This window comes from Halichoeres trimaculatus, unplaced genomic scaffold (genome assembly GCF_033239565.1).
Source record: "Halichoeres trimaculatus isolate MK-OKI-2021-1 unplaced genomic scaffold, fHalTri1.1 fHalTri1_scaffold_20, whole genome shotgun sequence".
Lineage (NCBI taxonomy): Eukaryota > Metazoa > Chordata > Actinopteri > Labriformes > Labridae > Halichoeres > Halichoeres trimaculatus.
The window spans coordinates 13,365,198-13,389,896 of record NW_027437198.1 but is presented as its reverse complement, the minus strand read 5'-3'; the positions used below and the strand labels follow the sequence as shown (position 1 = coordinate 13,389,896).

General features: G+C 42.5%; 2 protein-coding genes across 6 annotated transcripts in view; both read left to right on the top strand.

The window, feature by feature from the left end:
- The first annotated feature begins 578 nt into the window (after window positions 1-578).
- Window positions 579-4,600, top strand: ddx47 (DEAD (Asp-Glu-Ala-Asp) box polypeptide 47). The gene is made up of 11 exons (XM_074697058.1): window positions 579-779; window positions 964-1,057; window positions 1,680-1,868; window positions 1,949-2,020; window positions 2,139-2,257; window positions 2,404-2,475; window positions 2,590-2,706; window positions 2,841-3,125; window positions 3,226-3,296; window positions 3,394-3,523; window positions 4,135-4,600. The coding sequence occupies exons 1-11, from the start codon at window positions 648-650 to the stop codon at window positions 4,312-4,314; spliced, it is 1,461 nt and encodes a 486-aa protein (XP_074553159.1). The 5' UTR covers window positions 579-647; the 3' UTR covers window positions 4,315-4,600.
- Window positions 4,601-5,358: 758 nt separating this feature from the next.
- LOC141809844 (myosin-10) overlaps window positions 5,359-24,699 on the top strand; it is a 52,160-nt gene continuing 32,819 nt past the window's right edge. For 2 of the 5 annotated variants that reach the window (XM_074697055.1, XM_074697053.1), the window contains exons 1-3: window positions 5,359-5,592; window positions 6,853-7,230; window positions 15,559-15,715. In XM_074697055.1, the coding sequence (XP_074553156.1) occupies window positions 6,886-7,230; window positions 15,559-15,715 (502 nt within the window). In that variant the 5' untranslated portion in view covers window positions 5,359-5,592; window positions 6,853-6,885. Of the gene's footprint in view, window positions 5,593-5,790; window positions 5,899-6,852; window positions 7,231-15,558; window positions 15,716-24,699 lie in introns of those variants that run through there. The other 3 variants (XM_074697057.1, XM_074697056.1, XM_074697054.1) reach the window with 2 other exon arrangements.

Below are 24,699 nucleotides of genomic sequence, written 5' to 3'. Positions count from 1 at the left end.
AACTCCACTGATCCCAGGCAGAAAGAACAGGTCGTTTCTGCTGGGTGTAACTCTATCATGAAATCAGTCAACACATTTGGCCTCAGCATGTCGTTTAGTGGGTTAGTTGGAATTTTTTGTGGATATAAATGTGCTGAACAAGCTGCCTCAGGTCCTGCATGTGGTGCTGTGTTGGATCACATGCATCTATAGAAGACAGGACAAGAGATCAGGAAACAGCAGACACACTTTTCAGTGGATCTCATCCACCTACTGTGGCTCCAAGAAAGCTGAAGTCCCTTTTTGTTCTGTCATTAATTTTTTTTGTAACAATCTATTTCACAGTACGTGTCACAAAACAATGTTATCACGAACAAACTACACAAGGGATAAACAGTACATAAACACAAAATGCAAAGGACAAGTAAACAGAGATGAACTAAAAACTCACAAAAAAATAAATAAAGGAATAAATAAATGAACAAATAAATTAATAAATTAACAAATAAATAGCACGGACATGCCAGGGGTCACAATACAAAACTTTGCTAGGAAGATAATGAGATTGACACCGTCACTACCCGGCCTGACAACCGATTGGTTACTTTACTTAGGGCATGTTCTGCGCCTGCGCACTGAGCCACTGACGACACGTTGGGGCGAAAAGCATGGCGGACGAGGTAAAGGAGAGCGTGAAGTCAGAAAAGGATGAAACACTCCAAGGTACGAGTTGTGATGATGATAGCAGTCACGTTAACAGCGGCGAAAATGATGAAGCAGTGAAGAGCTTTAAGGATTTGGTGAGTTTATCCAGCAGAGGGAATGGGAGGGCGGTGGGATGGGATATAAACAAGAGCTAGCTTAGCGGCTCATGCTAACTCTACTAAATCAGTTTCTGCTTTGGGCCATATTTAAACACATTCTGTGTCTGACAGAGGTTACTGCTGTGATCATGTGTTGAAAACATCTCTTCACTGCCTACAGGGTGTCACCGAGGTTCTCTGTGAGGCTTGTGACCAGCTGGGATGGAAGAGTCCAACAAAGATTCAGGTAGAAGCCATACCTGTGGCTCTGCAGGGTGAGTGAGCATATTGAACACCTCCTTTTCATCATAAATTCATACTTACAATCAGAAGTCTGAAGCATTGTTATTAAACAGCAACAAAAAATACAATTAAATTGCTAGAAGGTGCCCAGGCTCAGGCCTCTGACCCTAACAATAGCCATAAGGTGGTGACGTGTTTAAATAATACTTGAGTATAAAAGAGAGATGGTAAACAGAGATGAATACTGACACATAACAAGTAAGGACTATTACACACACACATTTAATTTGGACTCGCCCCATATATGTGCGCCCTAGTATGGCATTTTCTAGACTCTTAGAGTAAGTGTTCGATCAAGACTTATTGAAGAATCTGAGGATGGCACTGCTGGGTGTAAAACCAAAGGGAGTTGATAGAAGAGGGAAATCCAAGCCTCCAATTCTTATATCCAGTGCTTAGATGTCTGTAGTTCTTTTAACTTGATAAACCAGCTGTTTACAAACATTTACAAATCAGATGGTGCTTAGCATGTAGATATTGTTACACATGTTAATGTGCATGTAAATTCAAATATGTGATGTATGCTGCCCTGTGTTCTGTGTATTTCCCTACAATTATGTCAAAGCCTGCCTGTTCGTTCTTCTCATACTGCAGGAAAGGATGTTATCGGCCTTGCAGAAACAGGTTCAGGAAAGACCGGTGCCTTTGCTCTGCCTATCCTCCAGTCCCTGCTGTCCTCACCCCAAAGGCTTCACACCCTCGTCCTCACCCCGACCAGGGAGCTGGCCTTTCAGATCTCGGAGCAGTTTGAGGCTCTGGGCTCCAGTATTGGTGTAAAGTGCGGTGAGTTTCCCACTGATTTGTTATGATGTTAATGGGCTTTTTTATTTCTTTAATTAAGACCTGACTGATTTCTGTTGCAGCTGTTGTAGTTGGAGGAATCGATATGATGTCCCAGTCCTTGGTATTGGCTAAAAAACCTCATATTGTTATTGGTAAGGATGCAGTTATCAGTATATTTCACACTAACTTCATCGCCAGTCAGTTTAAACATCAGGTTATGTGCTTGTGCTGTCCTAAACCTGATGTAGTGAATCTTCTGTGTGTTTGCAGCCACACCTGGTCGATTAATAGACCATATGGAGAACACAAAAGGCTTCTCTCTACGAGCTCTGAAGTTTTTAGTGATGGATGAAGCAGACAGAATCCTGAACATGGACTTTGAGACTGAGGTGGGTGGTTAGAAACTCTGTCTTGTCAGAAGGAACACCCCACTGAGGTATCATTTACATGACAAAGGTTTACACTCTACATCCACCTCCAGAAGGGGTTACAGTATGATCAGAGATCCTGATTTTTTCTTTCTTTTTAATATCAGGTGGATAAAATCCTGAAAGTGATTCCCAGAGACAGACGAACTTTCTTGTTCTCAGCCACTATGACCAAAAAGGTACTCCGACACTGAACTGTTCTGAATAAACTGTTGTCAGGTGTTGTGCTGTTTTAACTGTTTCATGTGTGTGTTTATTCAGAAATCTGACAGTTTGTTCTGCTTTCTTGCCAGGTCCAAAAACTTCAGAGAGCAGCTCTGAAAGATCCTGTGAAGTGTGCTGTGTCCACCAAATACTCCACAGTAGACAAACTACAGCAGTACTACATCTTCATACCAGCCAAGTACAAGGTAGGGCTGCTCAGCCTTATTTTAAATGACTAGAGCCTGATGAACATGATGTTCATACTCTGAGCCATACACTTATTTGGGTTTCTATTTGAGCTTTACTCACAGTTCTCTGTTCATGTCTGGTTTGATTGCAGGACTGTTACCTGGTGTCAATCTTGAATGAGCTCGCAGGCAACTCATTCATGATTTTCTGCAGCACATGTAACAATGCCCAGCGGGTGGCGCTGTTGTTAAGAAATCTTGGAATCACTGCAATCCCTCTCCATGGCCAGATGAGTCAGAATAAACGTCTTGGTGCACTAAACAAGTTCAAGTCAAAGTCTCGTTCAGTGCTGCTGGCAACAGATGTGGCATCCAGAGGACTCGACATTCCTCATGTAGACTGCGTCATCAACTATGACATCCCTACTCACTCTAAGGTACCCTGCTGCTGGCTTTCTACATTAATTCTTATATTAAATGGTTTTTATGTGACTTGATTTGATGTGAATGGATCTTTGTATCTATCTGTGCTTTCAGGATTACATCCACAGAGTTGGACGAACAGCCAGAGCAGGACGGTCTGGAAAGTCCATTACTTTTGTCACTCAGTAAGAACTGCCTGTTTCACACCAATGTGTTATTTCTGTGCTTTGACAAAGTTTAAGTGAGCCAGCTGTAGTAAATTGATATATCCTCTTTTCTAAGGTATGATGTGGAGCTTTTCCAGCGAATTGAAACCTTGATTGGGAAAAAACTTCCCGCCTTCCCGACCCAGGAAGAAGAGGTGATGATGTTGGTAGAGAGAGTTAGTGAAGCCCAGAGATTTGCACGGCTGGTAAGTCTTTTATAACCGGTAATTACACCTCAAAATGTGTCCTTAATGTAATACTATTTATATAAAATCATGTGAAGTGCAAAACAGGATGTGTGAACTGTATATTTGCTTTCTTAAGCCTAACATGCCAACAAATAACCACGAGTTAAGAAGCTGCCAGTGCTGCATGTATGTTTGAATTCAACCTATCCGTGGAAGTGAGCAGTGTCCACATCCGCTGTCACAGTCTGTTACTTATCCTCCCCTTTGATCGCAACACTTCACATAGATTCACTGATCAGATGTATTTAGAACAGATAATAGAAAATATTTACTAAATCAATATGTAGGTGGTAATATGGTAGAAAGGGGCACAGATGTCCCAGTGGTCATGCCCCATGAAGTTTGCCCTCAATTAGCCTGGGTCCGAATCTCAGCCTGTGGCCTGTTTCCTACATGTCATTCCCCACTCTTGCCCCATGTCCTACTCTGTCCACTGTCCTCTCCTACTCATTCAAGGCATAAAAAGCCCAAAATGACCCCCAAAAAGAGAGTAATGTAAAAAGGAAAAACTCCTTTAAAGTCACCCATTATCAGGTCAAGCTAAGCAACAAATGTCTTGTCTTCCTCAGGAAATGAAGGAACAAGGTGAAAAAAGGAAAAAGCCCAAAGGAGGAGATCGAGATGAGGATGACACAGAACAAGCCAGCGGAGTGAGGAAGAAAGTGAAAGGTGGTGGTGGTGGTGGAGGTGGGGGAGGAAGAGGGGGGATGAAAAAAGGAGGTGGAGGAGCCTGGAGGGGAGGGCGCTAAAGCCTTCAACATAAACAGACTGTATATAAACACATTATGCTAACAACACACCTTTGCTGTTTTTCTTTTTCATGTATTATTTGATAACTTAAATTACCCATATTTGCAAAGTCTTCATTTTCCTCTAAGATGGAAAGTTAAAATGGTTTTTGAATGTCATACTCCTTTGTGAAGTTTCTCAAACATAAAATTCTCAGCTTCCAGATTGATGAGCACCTAAATATGAAACTGGATGGTGCAACTTGAAAGATTAGGAGGCTATGTGTCAAGTTAAAAAAAAAACAAACTAAGTCATTAAAAGTGACTTCTGTATTTGAGCTCCATTACTAAGGAAGGTTTGAGTCAGGAAAAAATGTTAGCTTGATTAATATGGATAAATTTAGTGTAAACCAGCAGTTATTTTCAAAAATAAAAAAAATCCTGTACCCTTTTATGAGCTATTTCTATTTGTAATAAATAACCCAGTAAAACACAAAGTTTTGTGGTGATATGTGATTTACAATAATATTGTACTCAATGAGTTCGATAGAAAGCTGCTTTCAGACACAAGAGGGCGTTATTGCAGTTTGTATGGGTATCAACACTGAATGGGACCCACTAATTGTTTTCTTGTTAAAATTAAGCTTGTTTTTATTTTTATCGCACTACATAAGAAGGGGCTGGTACCAGTAATGATATGTTATTTTGAGCCCTTTTTGCAACTGTTGCAGGATCTATTATTTGATTTTTAACACATGTTAGTGGTTTATATGAAATTGAGGGGTTGGTTTCTTTCAGCCAATGGCTGGAAGAGGGAGAGAAAGGCCGCAAAGTGAGAGCCCAATTGTCTCCTAGCTGCTCTGGTGGGTGTGTGCCATGCATAGATATTTGTTGGATAGATTTTAGAATAGATGGCCCACAGTTTGCCATCCAGTGAAATGCCTTATCAGTGCGTTAACTTGTGAGAAATAGGAGATAATAAGGCATCGGCACGCACAGCCCACAATTGTGCCCAGGTGTACCCTCCCACAGTGTGACAGTCTGCTGTATGTTGTTCTGCACGGTCACCCTCTGTGGGTGTAGGCGGGAGCAGCAGCGGTCAGTGTGCTCGCGTTAGGAGGGGCCCCAGTGTGGAGGCAGCGCTGTGCCTGTGCTGCATACCAAACCCCAAATACATGCCTGCATTTCAATTGTGTGGCGCTGCTAGTTGCATACAGGGTCGCAGAATCATTAGGGGGGATATTGAGCTACGTGGAGAACAGGAGCTGACCGCTGCTTCGCTGAATTCCGTTACACCAGGTAAGTGAGGTGTTTATTACGCGGGGATGGGAGAGAGCGCGTGGGGCTGTTAGGCTGTCAGCGTATGGGATGGAGGATGGATCTCGCGCCGGAAACTTAACATAGATAGAAATATCTAGATTTCTTACCGTCTATTTTGCTTATAATGTATGTTAATATGTTAATGTAACATTAAAACTCATTCGTATTGATACTGTGAAGCTGCGTTTGTGTGTAGTTTCTTTAATGTTTGATATTTGACGGTTTTTGAGGTTACATGTCCCCAAAACCCCAAACTACGAGGCTGCTTTGACACAGCTACTAAAGGTGAGAGCCTAAAAATTACCAGTAGCAAATGAAAACGTCTAAATTCTTCTGTAAAGAAAGTGTCATGGGCTCAGTTTAAGCCAAACAGCCTTTATTTTGACGCTTACTTCACGTTTTTTTTTACCACTAACGGTCGTCATGTCGTTAACTTTTAGCTAGCGTTGCCATAGTTACAACGTCCTATATCGTTACTGACTTTAGCTTCATGGGCTAACAATGCAGGTTGCGCAGGTATTAACCTAATAATATTTGTAAACAGGACTTAAGCTGCAAGTTTCCCTCCTGCTGTGTGTGTCTGGGGGTTTGCCAATGCACAGTCATCGTGTCTGTTGTATAAGTTGCGTGTATTTTGACATGAAGGCATTAAATGTTTGTCGGTTAAGTGTGATAAAGTGGATATTCAGCTCGATATAAAGAAGAAATATGGGGACAATACTGATTCATGACGTTGGAGCTGGTGAAAGAGAGTGAACTACGCAGTATGCGCATTGTGCAGATGCATTCATTGAGTTGTCAAGCGGACTATTACATATGCACAAAATACTGGCTCTGAATATAATCCTACTTTTAATTCGCGTCACTATTCAGCTCCAGATAACGTACTCTGGACTCATATATTTGATACCTCTTCCTCACTGTGTATGTGAGTGCAGCAGATTAGATTTCATTCAAGCACTCAACCCCAGCAAATGACCCAGCTGAGTCCTATATTATTTTCATAGCAATTAGATTTAGGATTAAGCACAGTCCACAAAACATCAGTGAAAATCCACCACTGAGTAATTTGGGATGAAATTTTGGTCAATTAAACTTTCAACGTGTTTCTAGTATAGATTTGTACATTGAATTACAATGTGGTATCAGAGACTGATTTGAAAACAGGTTCAATTCTGTTTTAGATACTTTTATCAAGGACATGACATCATATAATCTCTACTCTCTTGCATGTCCCAGGTGGCCACGTTGCTCTGGTAAACCCCAGGTAAGATGTCTCACCGGAGTGGGCAAGAGGACCCGGAGCGGTATCTGTTTGTGGACCGTGCTGTTGTTTACAACCCTGCTGCACAGGCCGACTGGACGGCCAAGAAGCTGGTGTGGGTCCCCTCGGAGCGCCATGGCTTCGAGGCAGCCAGCATCCGAGAGGAGAGGGGTGAGGAGGTTTTGGTGGAGCTGGCGGAAAATGGCAAGAAGGTGGTGATCAACAAGGACGACATCCAGAAGATGAACCCACCCAAGTTTAGCAAGGTGGAGGACATGGCTGAGCTCACCTGCCTGAATGAAGCTTCTGTGCTGCACAACCTGAAGGACCGATACTATTCTGGACTCATATACGTAAGTGACATGGACCTGGACCTTTCAAAGTTTGGGCTTGTCTATACTTTTTTTTTTACATTGGGGAATGATTAACCTTAAAACTCCCATTTCCCCCAGCTCTCTCAGCTGGAGATTAAATTTCTGTGCTATAACAACGGAAAATTGACAGACAGGTTTTCTGCTTACATGCACTCAGGTTCTAGCTTTCAGCAATCTGACTTTAGCATTCTTAAGTGAAAATAGGAGCTGATATTTATTCCTTACGGACAGATTGAGTCCTGACCTCTCACTCACAGTATGAATGACAGACCTCACCAGTCTTTTAACTATTGCCAGACTTTAACCCCTGCTGGATCTCCCCTCTGTTGTGCCCTGAGGTTACAGATTGTTACCTCCCCCTATGGCTTCTCTCTCACCTCAGCCCAAATGTAGGCCTCCTCCATAAACACCCCTGGATTCAGTTTGTTTGTCCTGCTCTGTGCTCCTACTGGTGGGTCATATTTGATCACAGAAAGCTTGACCTCTCTCTGCTGTGGTAGTTTGTGTAAAACTGAGGACATTTGGCTGACTGTCGGGTTACAGGGATTGATTTTGTCTAGCTATCATCTGCCTCCATCTCCTCCCACATGGCAGCAGAAGCACTAGAATCTAAAATGTGTCAGGGTTTGTGCGAAGTAGTTACAGCCTAGTAGAAGTGAAACAAGCTACATTATCAATGTGCTATTGGGAAAATTTATGTATGACAGCAGCTCAAGAAGTTGTAGAAAAGGGGGGAGGGTAATTACGGAATAAGTCCAGCAGTTTGGAAAAGTCCTGGAATGTGTGGTTTTTAGATGTGATCCAACACAAACTCAGTTTAACCGTCTCTCTGGATAGTTTGGCTGTCTTTTCTTACAATCTCTTGAAACCATATTAAACGTATAAATTAATCAGGGGTAAATCTTGTGGTTGTGTTTCTCACGGCATGGTTTCACTTCATCTTTGTATTCCTGTGTAACTACTGATGGAGCTTCTCTGAGAAGCTCTGGATGTGACCTTGACCCATTTAGTGACATGATTTCTAAAAATAGAATGTGGGCTGGTTTTTCACCTGAGAGACACCCGTTTGGGGACTGCAGGAGAAACTGTTGCACACATTTACACATCATCCCCGACTTTCAGATTATGCTTTTTGTGTATGTTGAATTACGGCCTGCTCAGGTATGCTTTACATACATCTTTTTGGGTCAGTGTATGAAGTCATATAAAGTCATAAAGAAGAGTAAAGCTTCAGACTGTCGTGCCAGTTCTCTCTGAGTTTCTTCTTCTTCCTCCCTCTCATACCACAGTGTCATGGTTCCTGGTCTTTGGTGGTTCAGGATTGGCTTTAGCGCTTGTTAAAGCAGCCCTCGGCCAGGAGAAATTGGAAACACGTGTTTGCCTGTGTTGGTTTCCTATCAGGGAGAAAATTTTCCTGTCCGGCCTGCTCTCAGAAGAAGAAACCCCCAAATGTTCCAACTTTTTCCAGCATATTGACTTCTACCCCCCAGAGCTCTGCTACATCTACAGCAGACATAATATAAAACCTCCCCCAGGCTGTGTTCCTTTTGAGGTTTGTTTGGAAGACCTCCATATCTGTGACTGGATCTGGAGAGGTCTAATATAAGCTGAAGTCTAACTCTCTAAAGTAAATCTTTACATTCTTAGAGCCTCTCCTTTGAAATATTTTACAAATATTACAACTTTATGCATTACATCTACACAGATTAACAGATAAAATGTGAAAGCTCAAACATTTGCATTTTGTACTGGTATCAAAGGATACTCAGTAGATACTCAGATAGTCATCTTATATTAAGGTCTGTGCACGAGGATGGACGTAAGGAAGTTAGATTTTGGACCAACTCAGGTGAATTGGTTGTTTTCTTCATGATCACAGTAGCGACTGAAACTCTAAGGTTAGAACTCCAGCGTTAGTTGAGTCGGGTGATTCAGCTCTCCTACACCTCCTCCCTCTGCAGCTCTCTGCCCGTCAGACGGCTCCATCCGTGTGATGTCAGTCAGTCACTCCAGCCAACTCATTCATTGTAGCAGCTTTCTATCAGTGAGGAGGTGACGCACAGGCTAACCACACTGCTACGCACTAGCCTCAGCAGCAAGCTACAAGCGGGCCTTTGTGTCGTTTGATAAGCCTCAGCTGTCAGAAAGCCTCAGCATTCTTCCATGGCAAAAAGATCGTCCGTCTGTCTGTCTCCTGCCGCCCACTTCAGCTCTGCTGCTGCTCAGTGTCCATCCTGTCTTCACCACCTCAACTCACATTCCCACACTGAGGCTGATTCTGCTTCACTGCTCCTGGACAGAAATGAATGCCACTTTGAGCCTTTCTTTCCTCGGTCCCCGAGGTCATCTTATGTCTTCCATCTTTATCTATTTGCCTCTTTAAAGGGGACATATCATGCTGATCCGTGATTTAATACTTACATAAAATAATAAAGTTGAAAACAAGACCTTTCACCCCCTGAATTTTCAAAAAATGAGATATTGTATTTTTTCTGATATCCTAGAACGAGATTTGATGCCTCTGAAAATAGGTCATTGACATTTGGCTTCGAGATTTCGACCTTCATGACGACACGAGGATCCTTTCTTTTTATTGGAGTAATCTGATAAAGCAGCTCCTCCTCTGTGAAGTCAGTTAGTCACACAACCGCCACCGAGGGATACACCCACCAAGAGCCCAGTATAAATAAAGCTCCCTACTAGCTCTGGCTAACTTGACTGAGTGCTAACATAGTGACGAACTGACGGTAGAGGCGATCTTTAGACTACACTTTCAGCATGATGGATAAATCAGACAGAAAAGTGAAGGAGCGGGATGGAGCCCTGTTATAGAAATAGTTTATTGGGGAAGTCTGCCTATATTTCCATGTATAAACTACACATGTTACATTACCGCTTTGACTCACCACACTGAAGCGTCCTGAGATGAACTGTGTCGAGGTGGATTTTCCTCCTCCTGAGCTGCAGAACCGTTCGGGTCTGACTCGGGGTCCAATACAAAAGAACGTATCCTACACTCTGCAATTTTATTAGTGCTATCAATGCCTTACGGCGAAGTTTTGGCAAACAGCAAACTCGCTCGGTCTGCTCCATTCAATGTGGCGATTTTGTAAATACTGCCATGCTGCAAAAACCGCCCCCTGGCTCTACCCCCTCCGCCCCTCTGGTAGAACTGACCAATCAGAGCACAAAGGGCTGTGACATTGCGAGGTTACTGGAGGTCATTCTCCAAACGGAGCGTTTCAACAAGATCCTCAGAATGGCCTAAAATGAGGATATTGAGAACGCTATTGTGGGGCAATGAAGGAACTACATGACTTGTACTGTAGGCAGAAATGCATTACAGGCATCCTAGTCTGGCATAGTGAAAAGGAGAAACAAGCATGATATGTCCCCTTTAATAATACCCTTAAGTTCCAATAACTTTTTTCAACCTGATACCCATACCTAAACTTAAGTATTCAGTTACTATACTGAGTGTAATGGTTAATATCCCTTACTGGTAAAATGAAACAAATGCAACTGTGCGTTGGCTTCAACAAACAGAAACAAACTGACTGGTCAAAACAGTATTGTTTAATATGAAGGCTAAGAGTTGGGCTTCATTTGGCATAATTAGCAGCATGGTTGATTTGACTCTAGCTCTTCATCAAGGCTTCAGCCTTTGCTCTGCCTCTTTGCCAGTTTTTAGTTTTGCCTGAAGTTAGTTTGAATCAGCATTACTGAAATGCCACGTCCATATTTTGTACAGACTGAGCTCAGCTTTTATTAATCTCATGTTTTATTACATTCCAATTTTGAACACTACTCAACACATGGCAGGTTAGACAGCCTCTTTCTTTTCTGCTTTATCCTGATTTATTAAACAGCCCCATGGATTTGTAAGTATGGCTTGAGTATGAAGTGGGATGCCAACATTTCATGGTGCATCTTTAACAGACTTTAAACTTTGAGGCTGATTGTATTCTCTGAAAGTGAGTAAAAATTTCAACACTGTTGTTCATGGAAAAAGAGGAACTGATGCTGCTTCCCTCTGAATTAATACCATGCTGCAGTGATAATATTCCAAAAGCCTGGTATAAAGTAATCAATAGCTTTGTTATGAAATCACTAATGCAAAGCACTGTCAAGGGTAAGATCAAGGTCCCCTGTGCTCCACAGAGACCCACAGCACCCAGAGTGCCCCTCCAGCCTCTGCAGGGCCTGAGTGATCAGAGGTGGCAGATGGGGTCGGCTGTTGTGTCTGCTGTTGCCTGTGTGTTGCTCAGCTGTTACTAGGCCACAGGATCCCGTACCCTGGATCAGATTTCACAGTGGAAATATCACCTTCTCCTTCCTGGACCTGGCCAGACATGCTGGTTGGCCTGGCTGTGTTGAGAGAGCGGTGTGCTCTGCTAGCTGGAAGTAGCAGCAGTAAATTCTTCATGCTGCAGTGATCCTGCAAGAAATTTCACTATCACAAACAAGCATGCCAGCTGATGTTGACTTGGTCTTTTGTGTTTGATTGGTGTCATTTACAAGGATCATTAAACTTAAGCACTATTTTATTGCAATAGTGCAAGGTAAATCTGCCATTTAAGGGCTATGTGCAGTATTCTTTAAACAGGTTTGTGTTGCTGTGCTTGTGGCATGAAACGTGCAGCTTGTGTGTATACATCTAATGTTGTATTGGATATGTTAGAGAGGGCAGCGGCTGCACAGGCTTGGAATCAGGTGGTTTCCCAGTTGGTTAATCTAGTTTTAAACAAATATCATGCATAAACAGACACCTCGTACTGGAAATTACTACAACACCCTCGAGCCTTTTAGCAACCTGTAGTCCAGGTATCTCTCCGCAGCCTCATCAGCTGCTCCACTGCTGCAGAACCAAAAAGAGCAGAGCAGAGCCGCTATTTATAGCAGCTCCAGTTTTTCAGATGAGGGTGAATAAATTTTTCATTAGGCTGTAAAAAAAGGAGAGTGGAGGGTTGGAATTTCAGCAGGTCTGTCTATCTGTCTGTCTGTCAGGCAGAGCTGAGAACACTGTTCTCTGTTTGCCTCTCTTCTCCCTTAGCTGTATTGGACTTGAGGGAGCTCTGTCAGCTAGATCGCTGCTCTTCACTTCACCTCTGTCTCATTCACCACCTTCTCTTTACTCTGCTCTCAGCCTTTTTCTGAAGCCTCTGTGTTGGGCCCTCACTGAACTGTTACATAACGTCTACATTATTCTGTCTGCTCTCTGGGGCCCTCCTGTGAACCTATGGCTGCTGAGTCACTCACAGCATGATGGGGCCTCACTCAGCCTTGGACGTGGTTTTAATTATCAAGCAGGTGTCCCAGTGTTGCGTGCTGTGGGATGAAAATCTCACCAAAGAGCATAATGGTATTGATTCTTAGATTATGGGCTGTGCATATCATTGACAGCAGGACTGACAGGGGAGGTGATAAAATAAAAAGCTCTTAGACAGTTTAAAACAATGGCTCAGTCAGAAGTTCATCACAGACTGCAGTCTGAAGAGAACACATGTTTTATGAACCCTGGGCTCGCCGTGCTGGCAGTGAGAAGAAGTGACTTCTCCTCAGTAGGATTTAGGCTTCATTACAAAACATCTAACAGATCATGCTCGTAGCTTCCCTGCTCAATTCCTGTGATGTTTTACTTTGTATTTTAAATTGTCATCTCTAAAAACTCCATCACCAACTCAAACACCAGATATTTTCACTGAATAGCCTGTTTTCCAAATGTAAGAAAATCTTGCTTGTGGTGAAAAAAAAAATCATTTTATCATCTGTGTTACTCAGTTTGCAGATTTTACAGTTTTACTCACTGGCTGTTCTAACAAAAGTGTTCATTATAAAACAAAGCCGGCCTGTGGTAAACATTAGAAACAGTGACTCCTCATGAAAAGTATTTCACTGCTGTTCATTTTCAGTCACGACTTTGTGCTTCTAGTTTTGTTTCACAGCGCCTGAATTTTTACAGTTAGAGTTTTCATGTGAGTATTCATCCTAAAACCAAGTCTACCCAGAGGTGATAAAGAAGTGACGACCTCTGAATAGTTGTCCAGCTTCTAAACTTTTACACATTTTGCTTTGAGCTTTCTCGTCCTGTGCTCCTGATTTTTCGTCGTCTTGAATCTGAGTCTTCCTGTAAAACAGATTGGTCTGCAGAGTGAGTATTTGATCCCCGGCAGAGACTAAACAAACAAACACGTCTGTCACTGTGTCCTTACAGTCAGCAGGGAGCCAGCTCCTTCTGATCCCTCAGGCCTGCTGCCAGAAAATCCTGACTGCACTGCTGCCTCGTCCAGCATGACTCTGAGTTTGTCTGGGATGTTTTGTCATTGTTTGAGTTTGTGGGTTAATGTTTTTCTTCTTTTTCTGATGATGATGATGTTTTTTGCACAACCTGCTGCTAGTGTATTTCAGAGAGTATCTAATACACTAGGGATGTCCCGATACAGATTTTTTGACTTGCGATTCAAACCAATTTTTTCACAACATGTTTTGCCAATACTGATCCAATCCGATACTTTTCTCTGTTAAATATCATATTCCATCGGACGATTCCATTGTAAATGACGAATCATATTTGTTGTATTGAAATGAACCCTGTTGGTTAGGGATGTCCCGATCCGATCATGTGATCGGAATCGGGGCTGATCGGGGCATTTTTTAATGATCAGAGATCTGGGGAGAGGGAATCGGAAAAAGCCTGGGGCCTGAGTTCTTGTTTTTAATTAAAATGTGTATAATAGCACATCATCATTCATTTTAGAATAGAACTTAATTTGTCATTATAACAAGTACAACAAAATTGCAAACAAGAAATTTCAACCTTATTGTCACACACATACAAGGTAATCTTGTGGTGCACCACTGAGAAGCTTTGTTTTTATTTTGTTGATCCAATGCTGCACTAAGTGGAGAAAAAAAAGCTGTATCCATGTTGGCTAGAATGATACCTTCATTTAAATCACATAAAAAAAAACTCAAAGGGCAACTTGTAGGAGTTTTTTTTCTTTTCTTGTAATGCTCTAATGCATTGCTGAAAGATCGGATCGGGAAATATCAGTATCGGCAGATACTCAAAATAAAAAAATCGGAATCAGATCGGGAGCAAAAAAACATGATCTGGACATCCCTACTGTTGGTACATCCTCGAGTAACACTCACTCTACAAATGATGCACGATGCTGCTTTACTATCATTGCTTTCCAAAGAGAAGTAGTCCCACACAGTGGACATGTTTGCACTGTGGTTTGATCTACAGCAGGTGTACACGTGACACTGCTGAAAACACGTGAAAACTGGATCGGTCCTGATCACGTAACAAAATGCAATACTATCCAATCCTCCAAAAACAGCCATATCAGGCACTGATACCTATCAGTGTATTGGATCGGGACATTCCTACTGTATACACCTTGATGCACATAAAGCTGTGTTTTATACTGTACCAGAGGCTTGTTGCTGTTGCTGTTTACCACTCATGCAAGCCAAGTCATGTCAGGCACATGCCAGTACCTGCTAGAATTGCCCTAACATGCCAGTGATGAAAGACCTGGTCTCTGTCGGCATATCTCTGACTCTCTGTGCCATCTATAGGGGGAATGTAAAGCCTTTATAACATCCGCAGAATGAGAGAGAGAGCCCTCGCCCCAGCAGGGCCTCTCACTCATTCCTGGCTGCCTGGATTCAGCTGAAAGCTCAGCAGATGAAGGTTCAAACCACACACACTCTGGAGGGGGACATCTTCAGGGCTAATTACACAGCCAAGAGTCAGAAAGTAGGCTAAATGTTTGCAGTGGAAGCTATTTACTGCAAACAAGTGCCCTTCAAATATTCATGCACTCTTTGTTCACAGTGTGCAAGATTTTAAGACTGCCATTAGCATCCCAACAAAAAAGTCTGTTCAGACTGTTTTATATCTTCAGTATCAGTCACTTTGATGCATTAAAGCTCCCAAAAACCTGTGTGTGACAAATGTCCCTTCAGATTTGTTGATCTTAGCAGCTGGAGTCTCCAAGCCAATCAGATGGCATGGACAGAAGTATAAAAAAGTTTAGATAAAATTGTATTTCTGGGGAGGATGCCACCTCATCTTTTGGCTTTTTTGAAGTTTAGACATTTGGAATAAGCATGAACTTAAAAGTAGAGTAGTTATGACCAGATTAAGCAAAGATGGAGAAATCTGTATTCACGAGACACAAGAGCAGGTATCACAGGGTAGCTCATGATACGACATGATGAGTTGCTGCAGGTGTTTTTTCTTCCTTCCTGCTCATTAATGTCTCTGGTTTTGTTTCTTCATGTTTTTGTTTGCAGACATACTCTGGCCTCTTCTGTGTGGTCATCAACCCATACAAGAATCTGCCCATCTATTCAGAGAACATCATCGAGATGTACAGAGGGAAAAAGAGGCACGAAATGCCTCCACACATCTATGCCATCTCTGAATCTGCATACCGCTGCATGCTCCAAGGTAAAAGATACGACTGCTTTCATAAACTGCCTGTTTATCCTCTTTACAGGGCTTCATTTAGTGTGAAAAAATCAGTTCTTTACATGGACAGCCCTTCACAGGTTCTGGTGTTGCTAGATGTGGTAAAGCTGTAACTGAGGTGTGTGTTGTGTTTTTTGCAAGTGCACTGTGTGAGTGTTTTTGGTCTCTCTTGGCAGGAGTTTAGCTCACTTGCATGCAGCCCAAGGTTTCGGCTGCATATTCCAGCAGATTAGTGTGTGAGGAAAGCGTGCAAAGTGTGTGAAAGTTCACAAGGTCAGAGAAGATGCAACATCGCAAACAGTGACCAGTGGGGTGACTAAGTGGAAGATTCACTACCTGGCAGGTTGTCTTGTTGCTTCAGTAGTGTTGTTTAACTGGATCTTTGTTAATACTGTACCCATTGTGCAGGAATAAGGGTTTAAGTGTTGGTTATGGTCAGCTTGTTTTTAAGTCAGCTGTATGTTTGTCACCTCTTGGCTGTGAATATTCCTTCAAATAGAGTAATAAATTAAAGTACATTGACAGGCATACTCACAACATGTGATACTAAATCTAACGCAGTATGGAGCCTGAACTCATATTTGAGGGCTCAACTGAAAGGTTCTTTCTTCCCACTGGATTTGATTTGCTTTACTGTATTGCCTTGATTTCTGATTTATCAGAGCTGGCCCCCAGCAGAATTGGCCATCCACATCTCTCTGGGTTTGAGATCAGAGTAACATGAGTGGGTGGCGAAGGTGAGGTCTTTAAGCTCCTAATAGTGTGGGTGGGTGCCTACTGGAGCTGATGTGTGTGACAAAAGGATTACTACAAAAAGAGAGAAGGCGAGACCGAGGGGGGGTGGGCGTTAGTCTGGGTCAGTCTGCAGGTCATCAGAAACCTGACCAAAACAATATTGAGCCCTGATGGCACCTAAAACCTTACACCTGTCAGATCTGGCTTTGATAATGTTAATGTTGATAATAGGGCTGGGATTTGTTATTCTCCTGATGTGATTCTTTTACAATATTTGGGGTGCCGATTCAATTTAAATTATGATCCTTCGATAATTCAGATTCTTGCAATTTTTAGTTTGCTTTTTTAACACCAGACCATGGGAAAAAGTTGAGTTATGATGATAATGTCTACAGACTACACCAGGAGCCATTTTTCCCATAAAATGCACATCACCTGAGTCAAAGAGAAATATCTCACCCTCTGCCAGAGAAAAGTGGTAACTTTTTTCCAATCCAGCTTATAAACAAAGACTGAAATGAAGGATATGAATTTTTTTTTTTTCTTTTTTTTTTTTTTTTTTTTTTTTTTGGGGGGGGGGGGGGGGGGGGGGGGGGGGGTTAACTGAGAATCACGATTTTAAAACTGTAAAACAAAAAATCAAAACTTTTGTCAATTTTTTCTCCCATCCCTAGTTGATAACATGTAGTCTCTACTAAGCCTGTTGTGAGATACCACTGTGTTATTCCTCTGCTACCTGGTCCCACCATCATCACTCCCCTGAGACACTTGTGAACAATGTAAATGTCTCTGTCGGTATGAAAAGTTTTCTTACTCACTGCATGAGACCACAGTTACTTAAGCTTTACTGAGTCACTCATATCCCTCTGATTGTAACCCTTTATGGTGTGTGTACCATATGTAACACACACTAAATATAGCTGCACCAACACACAAAGAATCACACACACATGCATTACCCAAACTCTTTCACCATTCAGGGTATTGGTCTGATATGGGACACCTCTCTGGTGCCATTCTTTTCCCAGCCCCTCTTTTCTCCTGTCCCGGCCAGACTTATTCTTTGGTGTCCCTCACAAAGGGGGCGGGGCCAAGCAGCCTGTGGAATGAGGTCATCGCTGTCCCCAGCTTTCCATACCATGCTATTCTAAATTCCGCAAGCTGAGTCATCGTCAGGTTGTCACAGGCGTCTGAGCAGCGTGTTGGGGTACTGAGTGGGGTCCCGTATCTGTGGTTACCAGTTTGTGTGTGTATGTGTGTGTGTGACTGAAAAAAACTCCCCTGGGGTCTCGAATAGAGGTGTCACTTTTTGAGCGACTTGTTAATGTGTTTTTGACTGAATCTTTAAACTAATAATAAATCTAAAGTCCTGTTAAGGCTGAGGGAATCTGTCCTCCAGCTATTTCAAACTCTTGAAGATCTCCCGCTGTTTTTATAGTTACTTCTTTTTACTTTCATTGACTAGAGCAGCTTGCATCCCTCATTTCCACCTTTCTCTGCTTTACCAAATCGTTCCGTTTCTTTCTTTCTTTCTTTCTTTCTTTCTTTCTTTCTTTCTTTCTTTCTTTCTTTCTTTCTTTCTTTCTTTCTTTCTTTCCTTTCTTTAAACCAGAATGATCTGGTTTGGATGACACCAAGGAGGAAAAATTCCCCACATCCTTAAAAGCATTCTGGTTGCCTTTCACGTAACATGAAATATCCAAACCACAGCCCTGCTGGAAGCTCAGCGGTGGCTGCATTTGCTTTGTCCTTGTCCTGCTCCTCTTTTGATGAGAAGACACAGGAGGACAAGTTTGGGGGATGTCCACCTTCCCATCATCCTCCATGTCAGTGTCGCCATGGGGCCTCCCTCCATTTGGTCATATTTTACCCTCAACCGATCTGGCCCCGGTGCTTGGTTTCTGGCAGACCTCCAGCTTCCCTACCTGCTGTGTGTACATCAATTTGTGCCTGTGTTTGGCAGATTTTAATAATGTTTTCTCTCATACCAGGGCACATGGGGTGGTTGCACTAACTGTACAGTGCTGATACTGCAACTGACTGCAGCTGAGAGTAGCAATGGTAGCGGAGTCTTCATGAATTTTGGATGATAATCAGAGATGGTTTTGGTAGCCTGTCCCTTGGTAGTTCAGTCGTTATGAAGGAACCTGTTCAAGTGGCACTCCTGAAAAGAAACGTGTGGGTCCCAAGTTTGACGGGTCACATGCCAGAGTTTGAACTAATTTTTTTTCTTTAATAAAAGTTTTTTGGGGGGGGCTTTTCATGCCCTAAATGTGTTAGGAGAGGACAGTGGATGGAGTAGGAAAGGGGGAAAAAGTGGGGAGTGACGTGTGGGAAACAGGCCACAGGCTGGACTCGAACCTGAGCCACCCACTCAAGGGTGAACCTCATGGGGCGTGACCTAGACTGCCAAACCATCTTCTCTCAATAAGCAGAATTTATACAATATTAGTCAAGTCAAACTATGTCAGGATCCAACGGTAACTAATATAACCTCCTGGGCACTGAGAATTGGTCATTTTGCTTCTTTTTATTTCCCATTTGCCCTAAAGTGCTGGTGCTTTGCAGTCTGAGCTATTTTAAACAAACTGCTGTGTATCACACCCCCTGCAATCTCTGAACCCATAAGCTATTGTCATACAACAACAGTATGCCTCAGGGAATGTCGGCCAACTTTTCAGGTATTCAGGTTAAGCCAGCGTTGAAAAGACTTCCTTTTGGGCACGCTGAATTGTTTTCAGCCCAGTTAGCAATTTGAGAAGCAAATTTAGTGCTCTAGATATGTCTGCAAAGTAGATAAGCATCAACTCTTTTTTGTCTTGTGAGTCTGAGTTTCACTGTAAAAAGTAAGGAGCACAGAGGCCTTTTTTTGTCTTACTGCAACACAGAGGAGCACTGCATCATTTCATTTGAGAAAGTTTCAGTTTTGCTGTCAAAAGTAAAACCCAAACACTTCTTTACTTTGTCTTGGTTCAGTGGTATGATCCTGAAAAGAACCAATCTTCTTTTAACATTTGGATCTTAAGTTTGCTGAAAGAACTGCATCAGTGAGGGACCCAGCTTCCTTAAGCTATGTGGAGCATGCTTCTTATATTTAAAAATGTCTGACATCCTGCAAAATTGATTTAGAAGACAACACAACAGAGAAATGGAAAAAGTTTTGGAAAACAAAAAACCAGAAGGAGGGCCAGGCTGGGAAAGAAATGTTGGAGCAAAGGGGGAATGTGGAATGCTTGAGACTAAGGAGATACTGGAGGAAAAGGTTTGAGCAGAGACCCCCTCAGACACAATCAGATTGGTACTTTGGAGGTTTAGGAATGAAGAGGACAGAGAGAAGGTAAAAAGGACTGAAAAGCAGAGAAGGAGGGAGTCAGGCAGAAGCAAGAGGGGACAGAGTTATAGGGGAAACGGAGCAGAGGGTACAGGGGAAAGGCAGAGGGGGTGGCCAGTATTGTGCCTCACAATAGGGGCTTTGTGCGGTGTAAAGGGGGCTGGGACCAGTGCGCTGTGAGTGTGTGTGTTTGCAGTCAGGAAGGCTGAAGCTGCAGAGCTCTTCCAGGGGGAAACTAGGCCTCTTATTGGGGCAATGAGGGCTGGAGAGGAGGGCACACCCTGGGTCTGAGTGACAAGACAGGTGTGGAGGGTCACTAGGAGTATAGATATGTGTGTGCGTGTGTGTGTGTGTGTGTGTGTGTGTCTCAAGGTCTTCAGTAGGGCTGTCTGTACCCTGTAGATACTGAAGAGATGACTAGCTGGGAAGCCTGTTCAAACATCATGTTTGCCCAAGTGTGCTCAAAAGCTTTGTGTTGCTCTCTCTCTCACACTTACATACACACACTCTCACACTCACAAGAGGATATGTGTAGCTGGCAGACAGCTGTGGGGTTCTTACAGAATACAATCATATTTCTGTTTTGGGGTTGTACATAATTTATGATTTATAGTTGGTTGCCTCTTTCCATGAACACAAGCAGACCATGTTCCTACAGAAACCTGGACAGGGCAACGATCTGCACCTAGTCCAGGCATGGGCAAACTACGGCCCGGGGGCCACATGCGACTCGTTAAACGTTTTAATCCGGCCTGCCTGACTTGTAAAAATTAAATGAATAAACCTTGGTTTTTTTTTGTTTTGTTTTTTGTTAATTACTCCACATTTGCACTTCACCCTCTGACCCATCAACCCTTCTGTACAGATGAACGGACCTAAGAAAAGGAAAGTGGACAAAACAAAACTCATTGAAACACATAGAAGTGCACATATGCGCGTGGATAAAATGAAGTGGATCATCAGCGATCTGTTACTTATATAAAAAAAAAGCTCAGGAACATGTCTGTACAAACCTTCAATGTGAGGTATTTGTCTAATTTTTATATAGAGACGTTCACATTTAATATCAAAATATCACACAAACAATTTTGACGCAATCTTTTAATACTTTTTGTTTTTTCATTTTTAAAACCAGGACAGAAAAACCGTGTTTTTCTGTAATTCTGTTTTTCCGTTTTGGTTTTGAAAGAGAAAAACAAAAAAAACAAGTCTGTTTTTCTGTTTATTTTTTTCTTAAATTGAAACAGAATAACAAAAGAACGAACTATACACGGATTAAAAATCCCATTATAATTCCATTATCTCATATTCTAATTTTAATTTCAAAACAAAATCAAAACAGCGAAAAATAGACCGTTATTTGTTTTCTGATTTTTTATTTGAAAAAGAAAAATTGAACAACAAGTCGTTATCCGTTTTCCGATTTTGGATTCTAAAACGGATATGGAATGAACGAATGATGCCCTGATAGGTTACCAAAGCACTCCATCCATCTGCTCCTGGTCCGGCCCCTTTGTCAAATGTTAGAACCCATTGTGGCCCACGAATCAAAAAGTTTGCCCACCCCTGACCTAGTCAGATGTTTTACACATCTGACTGATGAAAGAAACCTGGGTAATTCTCCAAACCCAGTGGTACAAAGTATAATTTATTAATAAAGGGTGGTGAACTTGTACAGATTAGAAAAGAAAACTGTTAATATGGCTGACCTTGGATGTGCATGACACTGGAGTAAGTTTGGGTTTCATGTCACATCTTCCTGGAGTGTCTGATGTGAATGTGAGAACCTCTGACTCTAAGATACATTTAATGAGTAAAGCCAGAGTTGTAGCTCCATGTGTCAGACGGGGTCATAAAACAGAGAGACTGTGGGGAGATGATTTAAGGTTTGTGACATGTGAGGCCCTCGTTCTTTGAAAGTGCTGTCATGAGAGACAGATAACATCGATGCCAGAAGCCTCAGCAGGACAGATAGAGTTACCTGACTGATGCTGTCACTGCCCTCTCACTGACACCTATCACCCCAGTGTCACTCTTTTTAATGAGCCACTGACGACATTTGTGTGTTTATTAACCTATAAACTGCACACAGAACAGCTTCTTTATTCTTTCACTATTGTTTATCCACCACGCACAGACGCAGCCTGCCCCTCTGTGACTCTACCCTGTGTCTGGCTTCCTGTGGGGCTGACCCGCTCAGCCACGGTGATCTTAGAGGTGCTAGCGTAAACAGACGTGAAAACAGCCTTGTCCAGTAGGATTATGGCAGGCCTGAGCACCACAAAGAACCTCTGTGGACCAAACAAGGCACCCATCGGCTGCCATCTGCAATCGATTACATTGCCAAAAACTCTCACTGCTTTCTCTCCCTTTCATCCGCCTGGAGGCAACACCCAACTGCACAAAGCTAAATTTACACTGGCCGCCAGTGTGCTGTTGTGCTGCACTCTGACACTCTAATAGCATAAACAAAACAGAACATGCACAACTTTAAAAGTGGACTAAATCTTTTCACTATCTTGCACATATTTTTAGGGCCTAACACTCATGAGGAGTGTGCAAAACCACCATGGACCTCTGAGCAGCAGCACTGATTGTGTGTTTGATGTGTCGATGGGACCCTTAGCAGGTAATCCTTGATGACAGCGACAGATATCGGAAAGGAAGGATGTGATGAGGTGGGACAGCAGCAGGACGTCTGGGAGTCATCTTTGACACTCCACAGGCGATGTTTCCATGCAGATGTGATAGAAAGTAGAAAAGCAAAGCACAGTCCTGTTATTTTTTTCCAATATGAAGTGCTTGTGAAGTGTTTTTACTCCTGCACACTGCACTGAGAGCTTTGTAACGTATCTGTTTTGATTTTAAGGTTTAGAATTATACATTAATGTGAACAATCAGGGGCCTGGTTTGACTGACAAAGCCCACCCTACCTCCATATTTTTGCTCCATGCTGGGCTCACCAAATGTTTAAAAGAGGAAGCTTTGGAGATTCTCTTGTGTTAATCAGAAGCAGACAACAGGCCCAGCACTTGTGATGTTCTGTGTGGGAGATGAGAGCATCCATCTGATTGTGTGTCCTTTTTTTAAGCTCCTGGTTCTTTTATCTGGCATGAATCCTCTGCTCAGAGAACCAAATGTCCACGTTAGATCACGTTTCTGTGCTGCTAGGACTATTCTCTCTCTGTGGCTTTATGTTTGTAGTCTGTTCAGTGTCTTCTGCAGGAGCTACAGGTGGAACAAATACTTTACCCTCACACTCAGCAAGGCCTGTCACGATAATTAATAAATCGATTAACCGAATGATAAATAAAAACATCCTCGGTAAGTTTGCCAGCCTTGATAAACTGACACGTGCATGCATGTTTGTTTTCCTCCTCTCTTTCGACCAAAGAGGCTGAATGAGAAGATGGCTCACTGCGTATATCTTTCCTAACATCGGGGTGCATAGGTTCTATAGCAGATTTATAGCGGAGTGAGCATATGTCAAAAATGCAATCTTTGGCATCTTTTGCGACAGGGCTGTTCGCGCGTACACACGGAGAGAGCTGAAGCGAGCGTCCTGAGGGGTAAGGAGGAAACACGCTATAATATGAGTGATGGCACCAAAGATACGGTTCTTAAGCCGCCTGCCACAGTCCCAGTGTGGGAATATTTTGTTTTTTATCAGAATGAACAAAGTGTGAGCTCATGAACACCAACGAGCTGATATGTTGCATTTGTTTGAAAATAGTGGCGACGAAGAAGAAGAAGGGGAGGTGCAGCGGAGCCTTGTTCTTTGACAATCCGCTCTTACTGAGGATTTTGGTCGGCAAAGTAAATAGAAATAAAAGCGCCAAATGGTGGGCGCTCAAAGACAGCTACATTGCTAAAGAAATCCAGCTCTTCAATACGGTTGAAAGCCAGATATGTTAAAAATGTTTGACAGACAGTACGGATTGACTGGGAAAAAGTACATGTTACAAACAATTCAGGAACTTGGAAGGGAAGGAGTTTTGTTTTTTCTTTAGAGACAGGGTCTATGTTCTTGCTTTTGATATGGTGTACTCACTTTATTATCCCATTAATCATTATTACATCAATGAAAAAATGGGGGGAAAAAATCAAAATAATATTGACAATAATATCGTTTATCAGCAATAACATTTTAGAAAATTATTGTCCAGCAAAATTTGTTATCGTGACAGGCCTACTCTCAGCAGTCCCACTCCTGATTTGTTGATGTCCATTCCTCTGTTGACATTCATATGTTGTCCATCACGTATCTTCAGGGCAGCAGACATGAGCTACAGTAACACTGAGTGATATTAGATTTCAAAGAGTCTCCTAATTATCTCAAGAATGCTTACTGCTCCAGCTCAGCACCTCTCCATGAGAAACACATGCTCCCCTGTACCTCTCATACACACTTACACACACTCCATACCGCTCTCTCTCCCTCTCAGACTTTTCACTCCTGTGTCAGAAGCATCTGAAAAATGTGCTTTGTGGGACTTAGAAAGGGAACGGCTCCAAAAGCCTGTCTGAATACTCTCTGTAGAGTTCAGCTCAGACAGTATAACAGGAGCCTTACAAGCCAAACACACACACACACACAGAGGCCCGCACACTAGCACACATAAGAAGCTCATAAAAATACATACATGTGTGTCGTTGCTCTTAAATAAACTGCTAAATTCCTCTCCTCTTTCCAAATGGATCCATCAAAGACCTAATACGTTAAACTTGGACGTGAAGCAGAGGAATTCCTGCCTCTTATATTTGACCTAAAAGGGTTGTTTTATTAAAGGCTTCTGGGAAATGTATGCCTGTCTGAAATACCAGACGTATCCTGTCTCGGTGTATTAAAGGAAAAGTTCACTTTTTTTGGAAAAGTAAGAACCATTGCCTCTGTTTG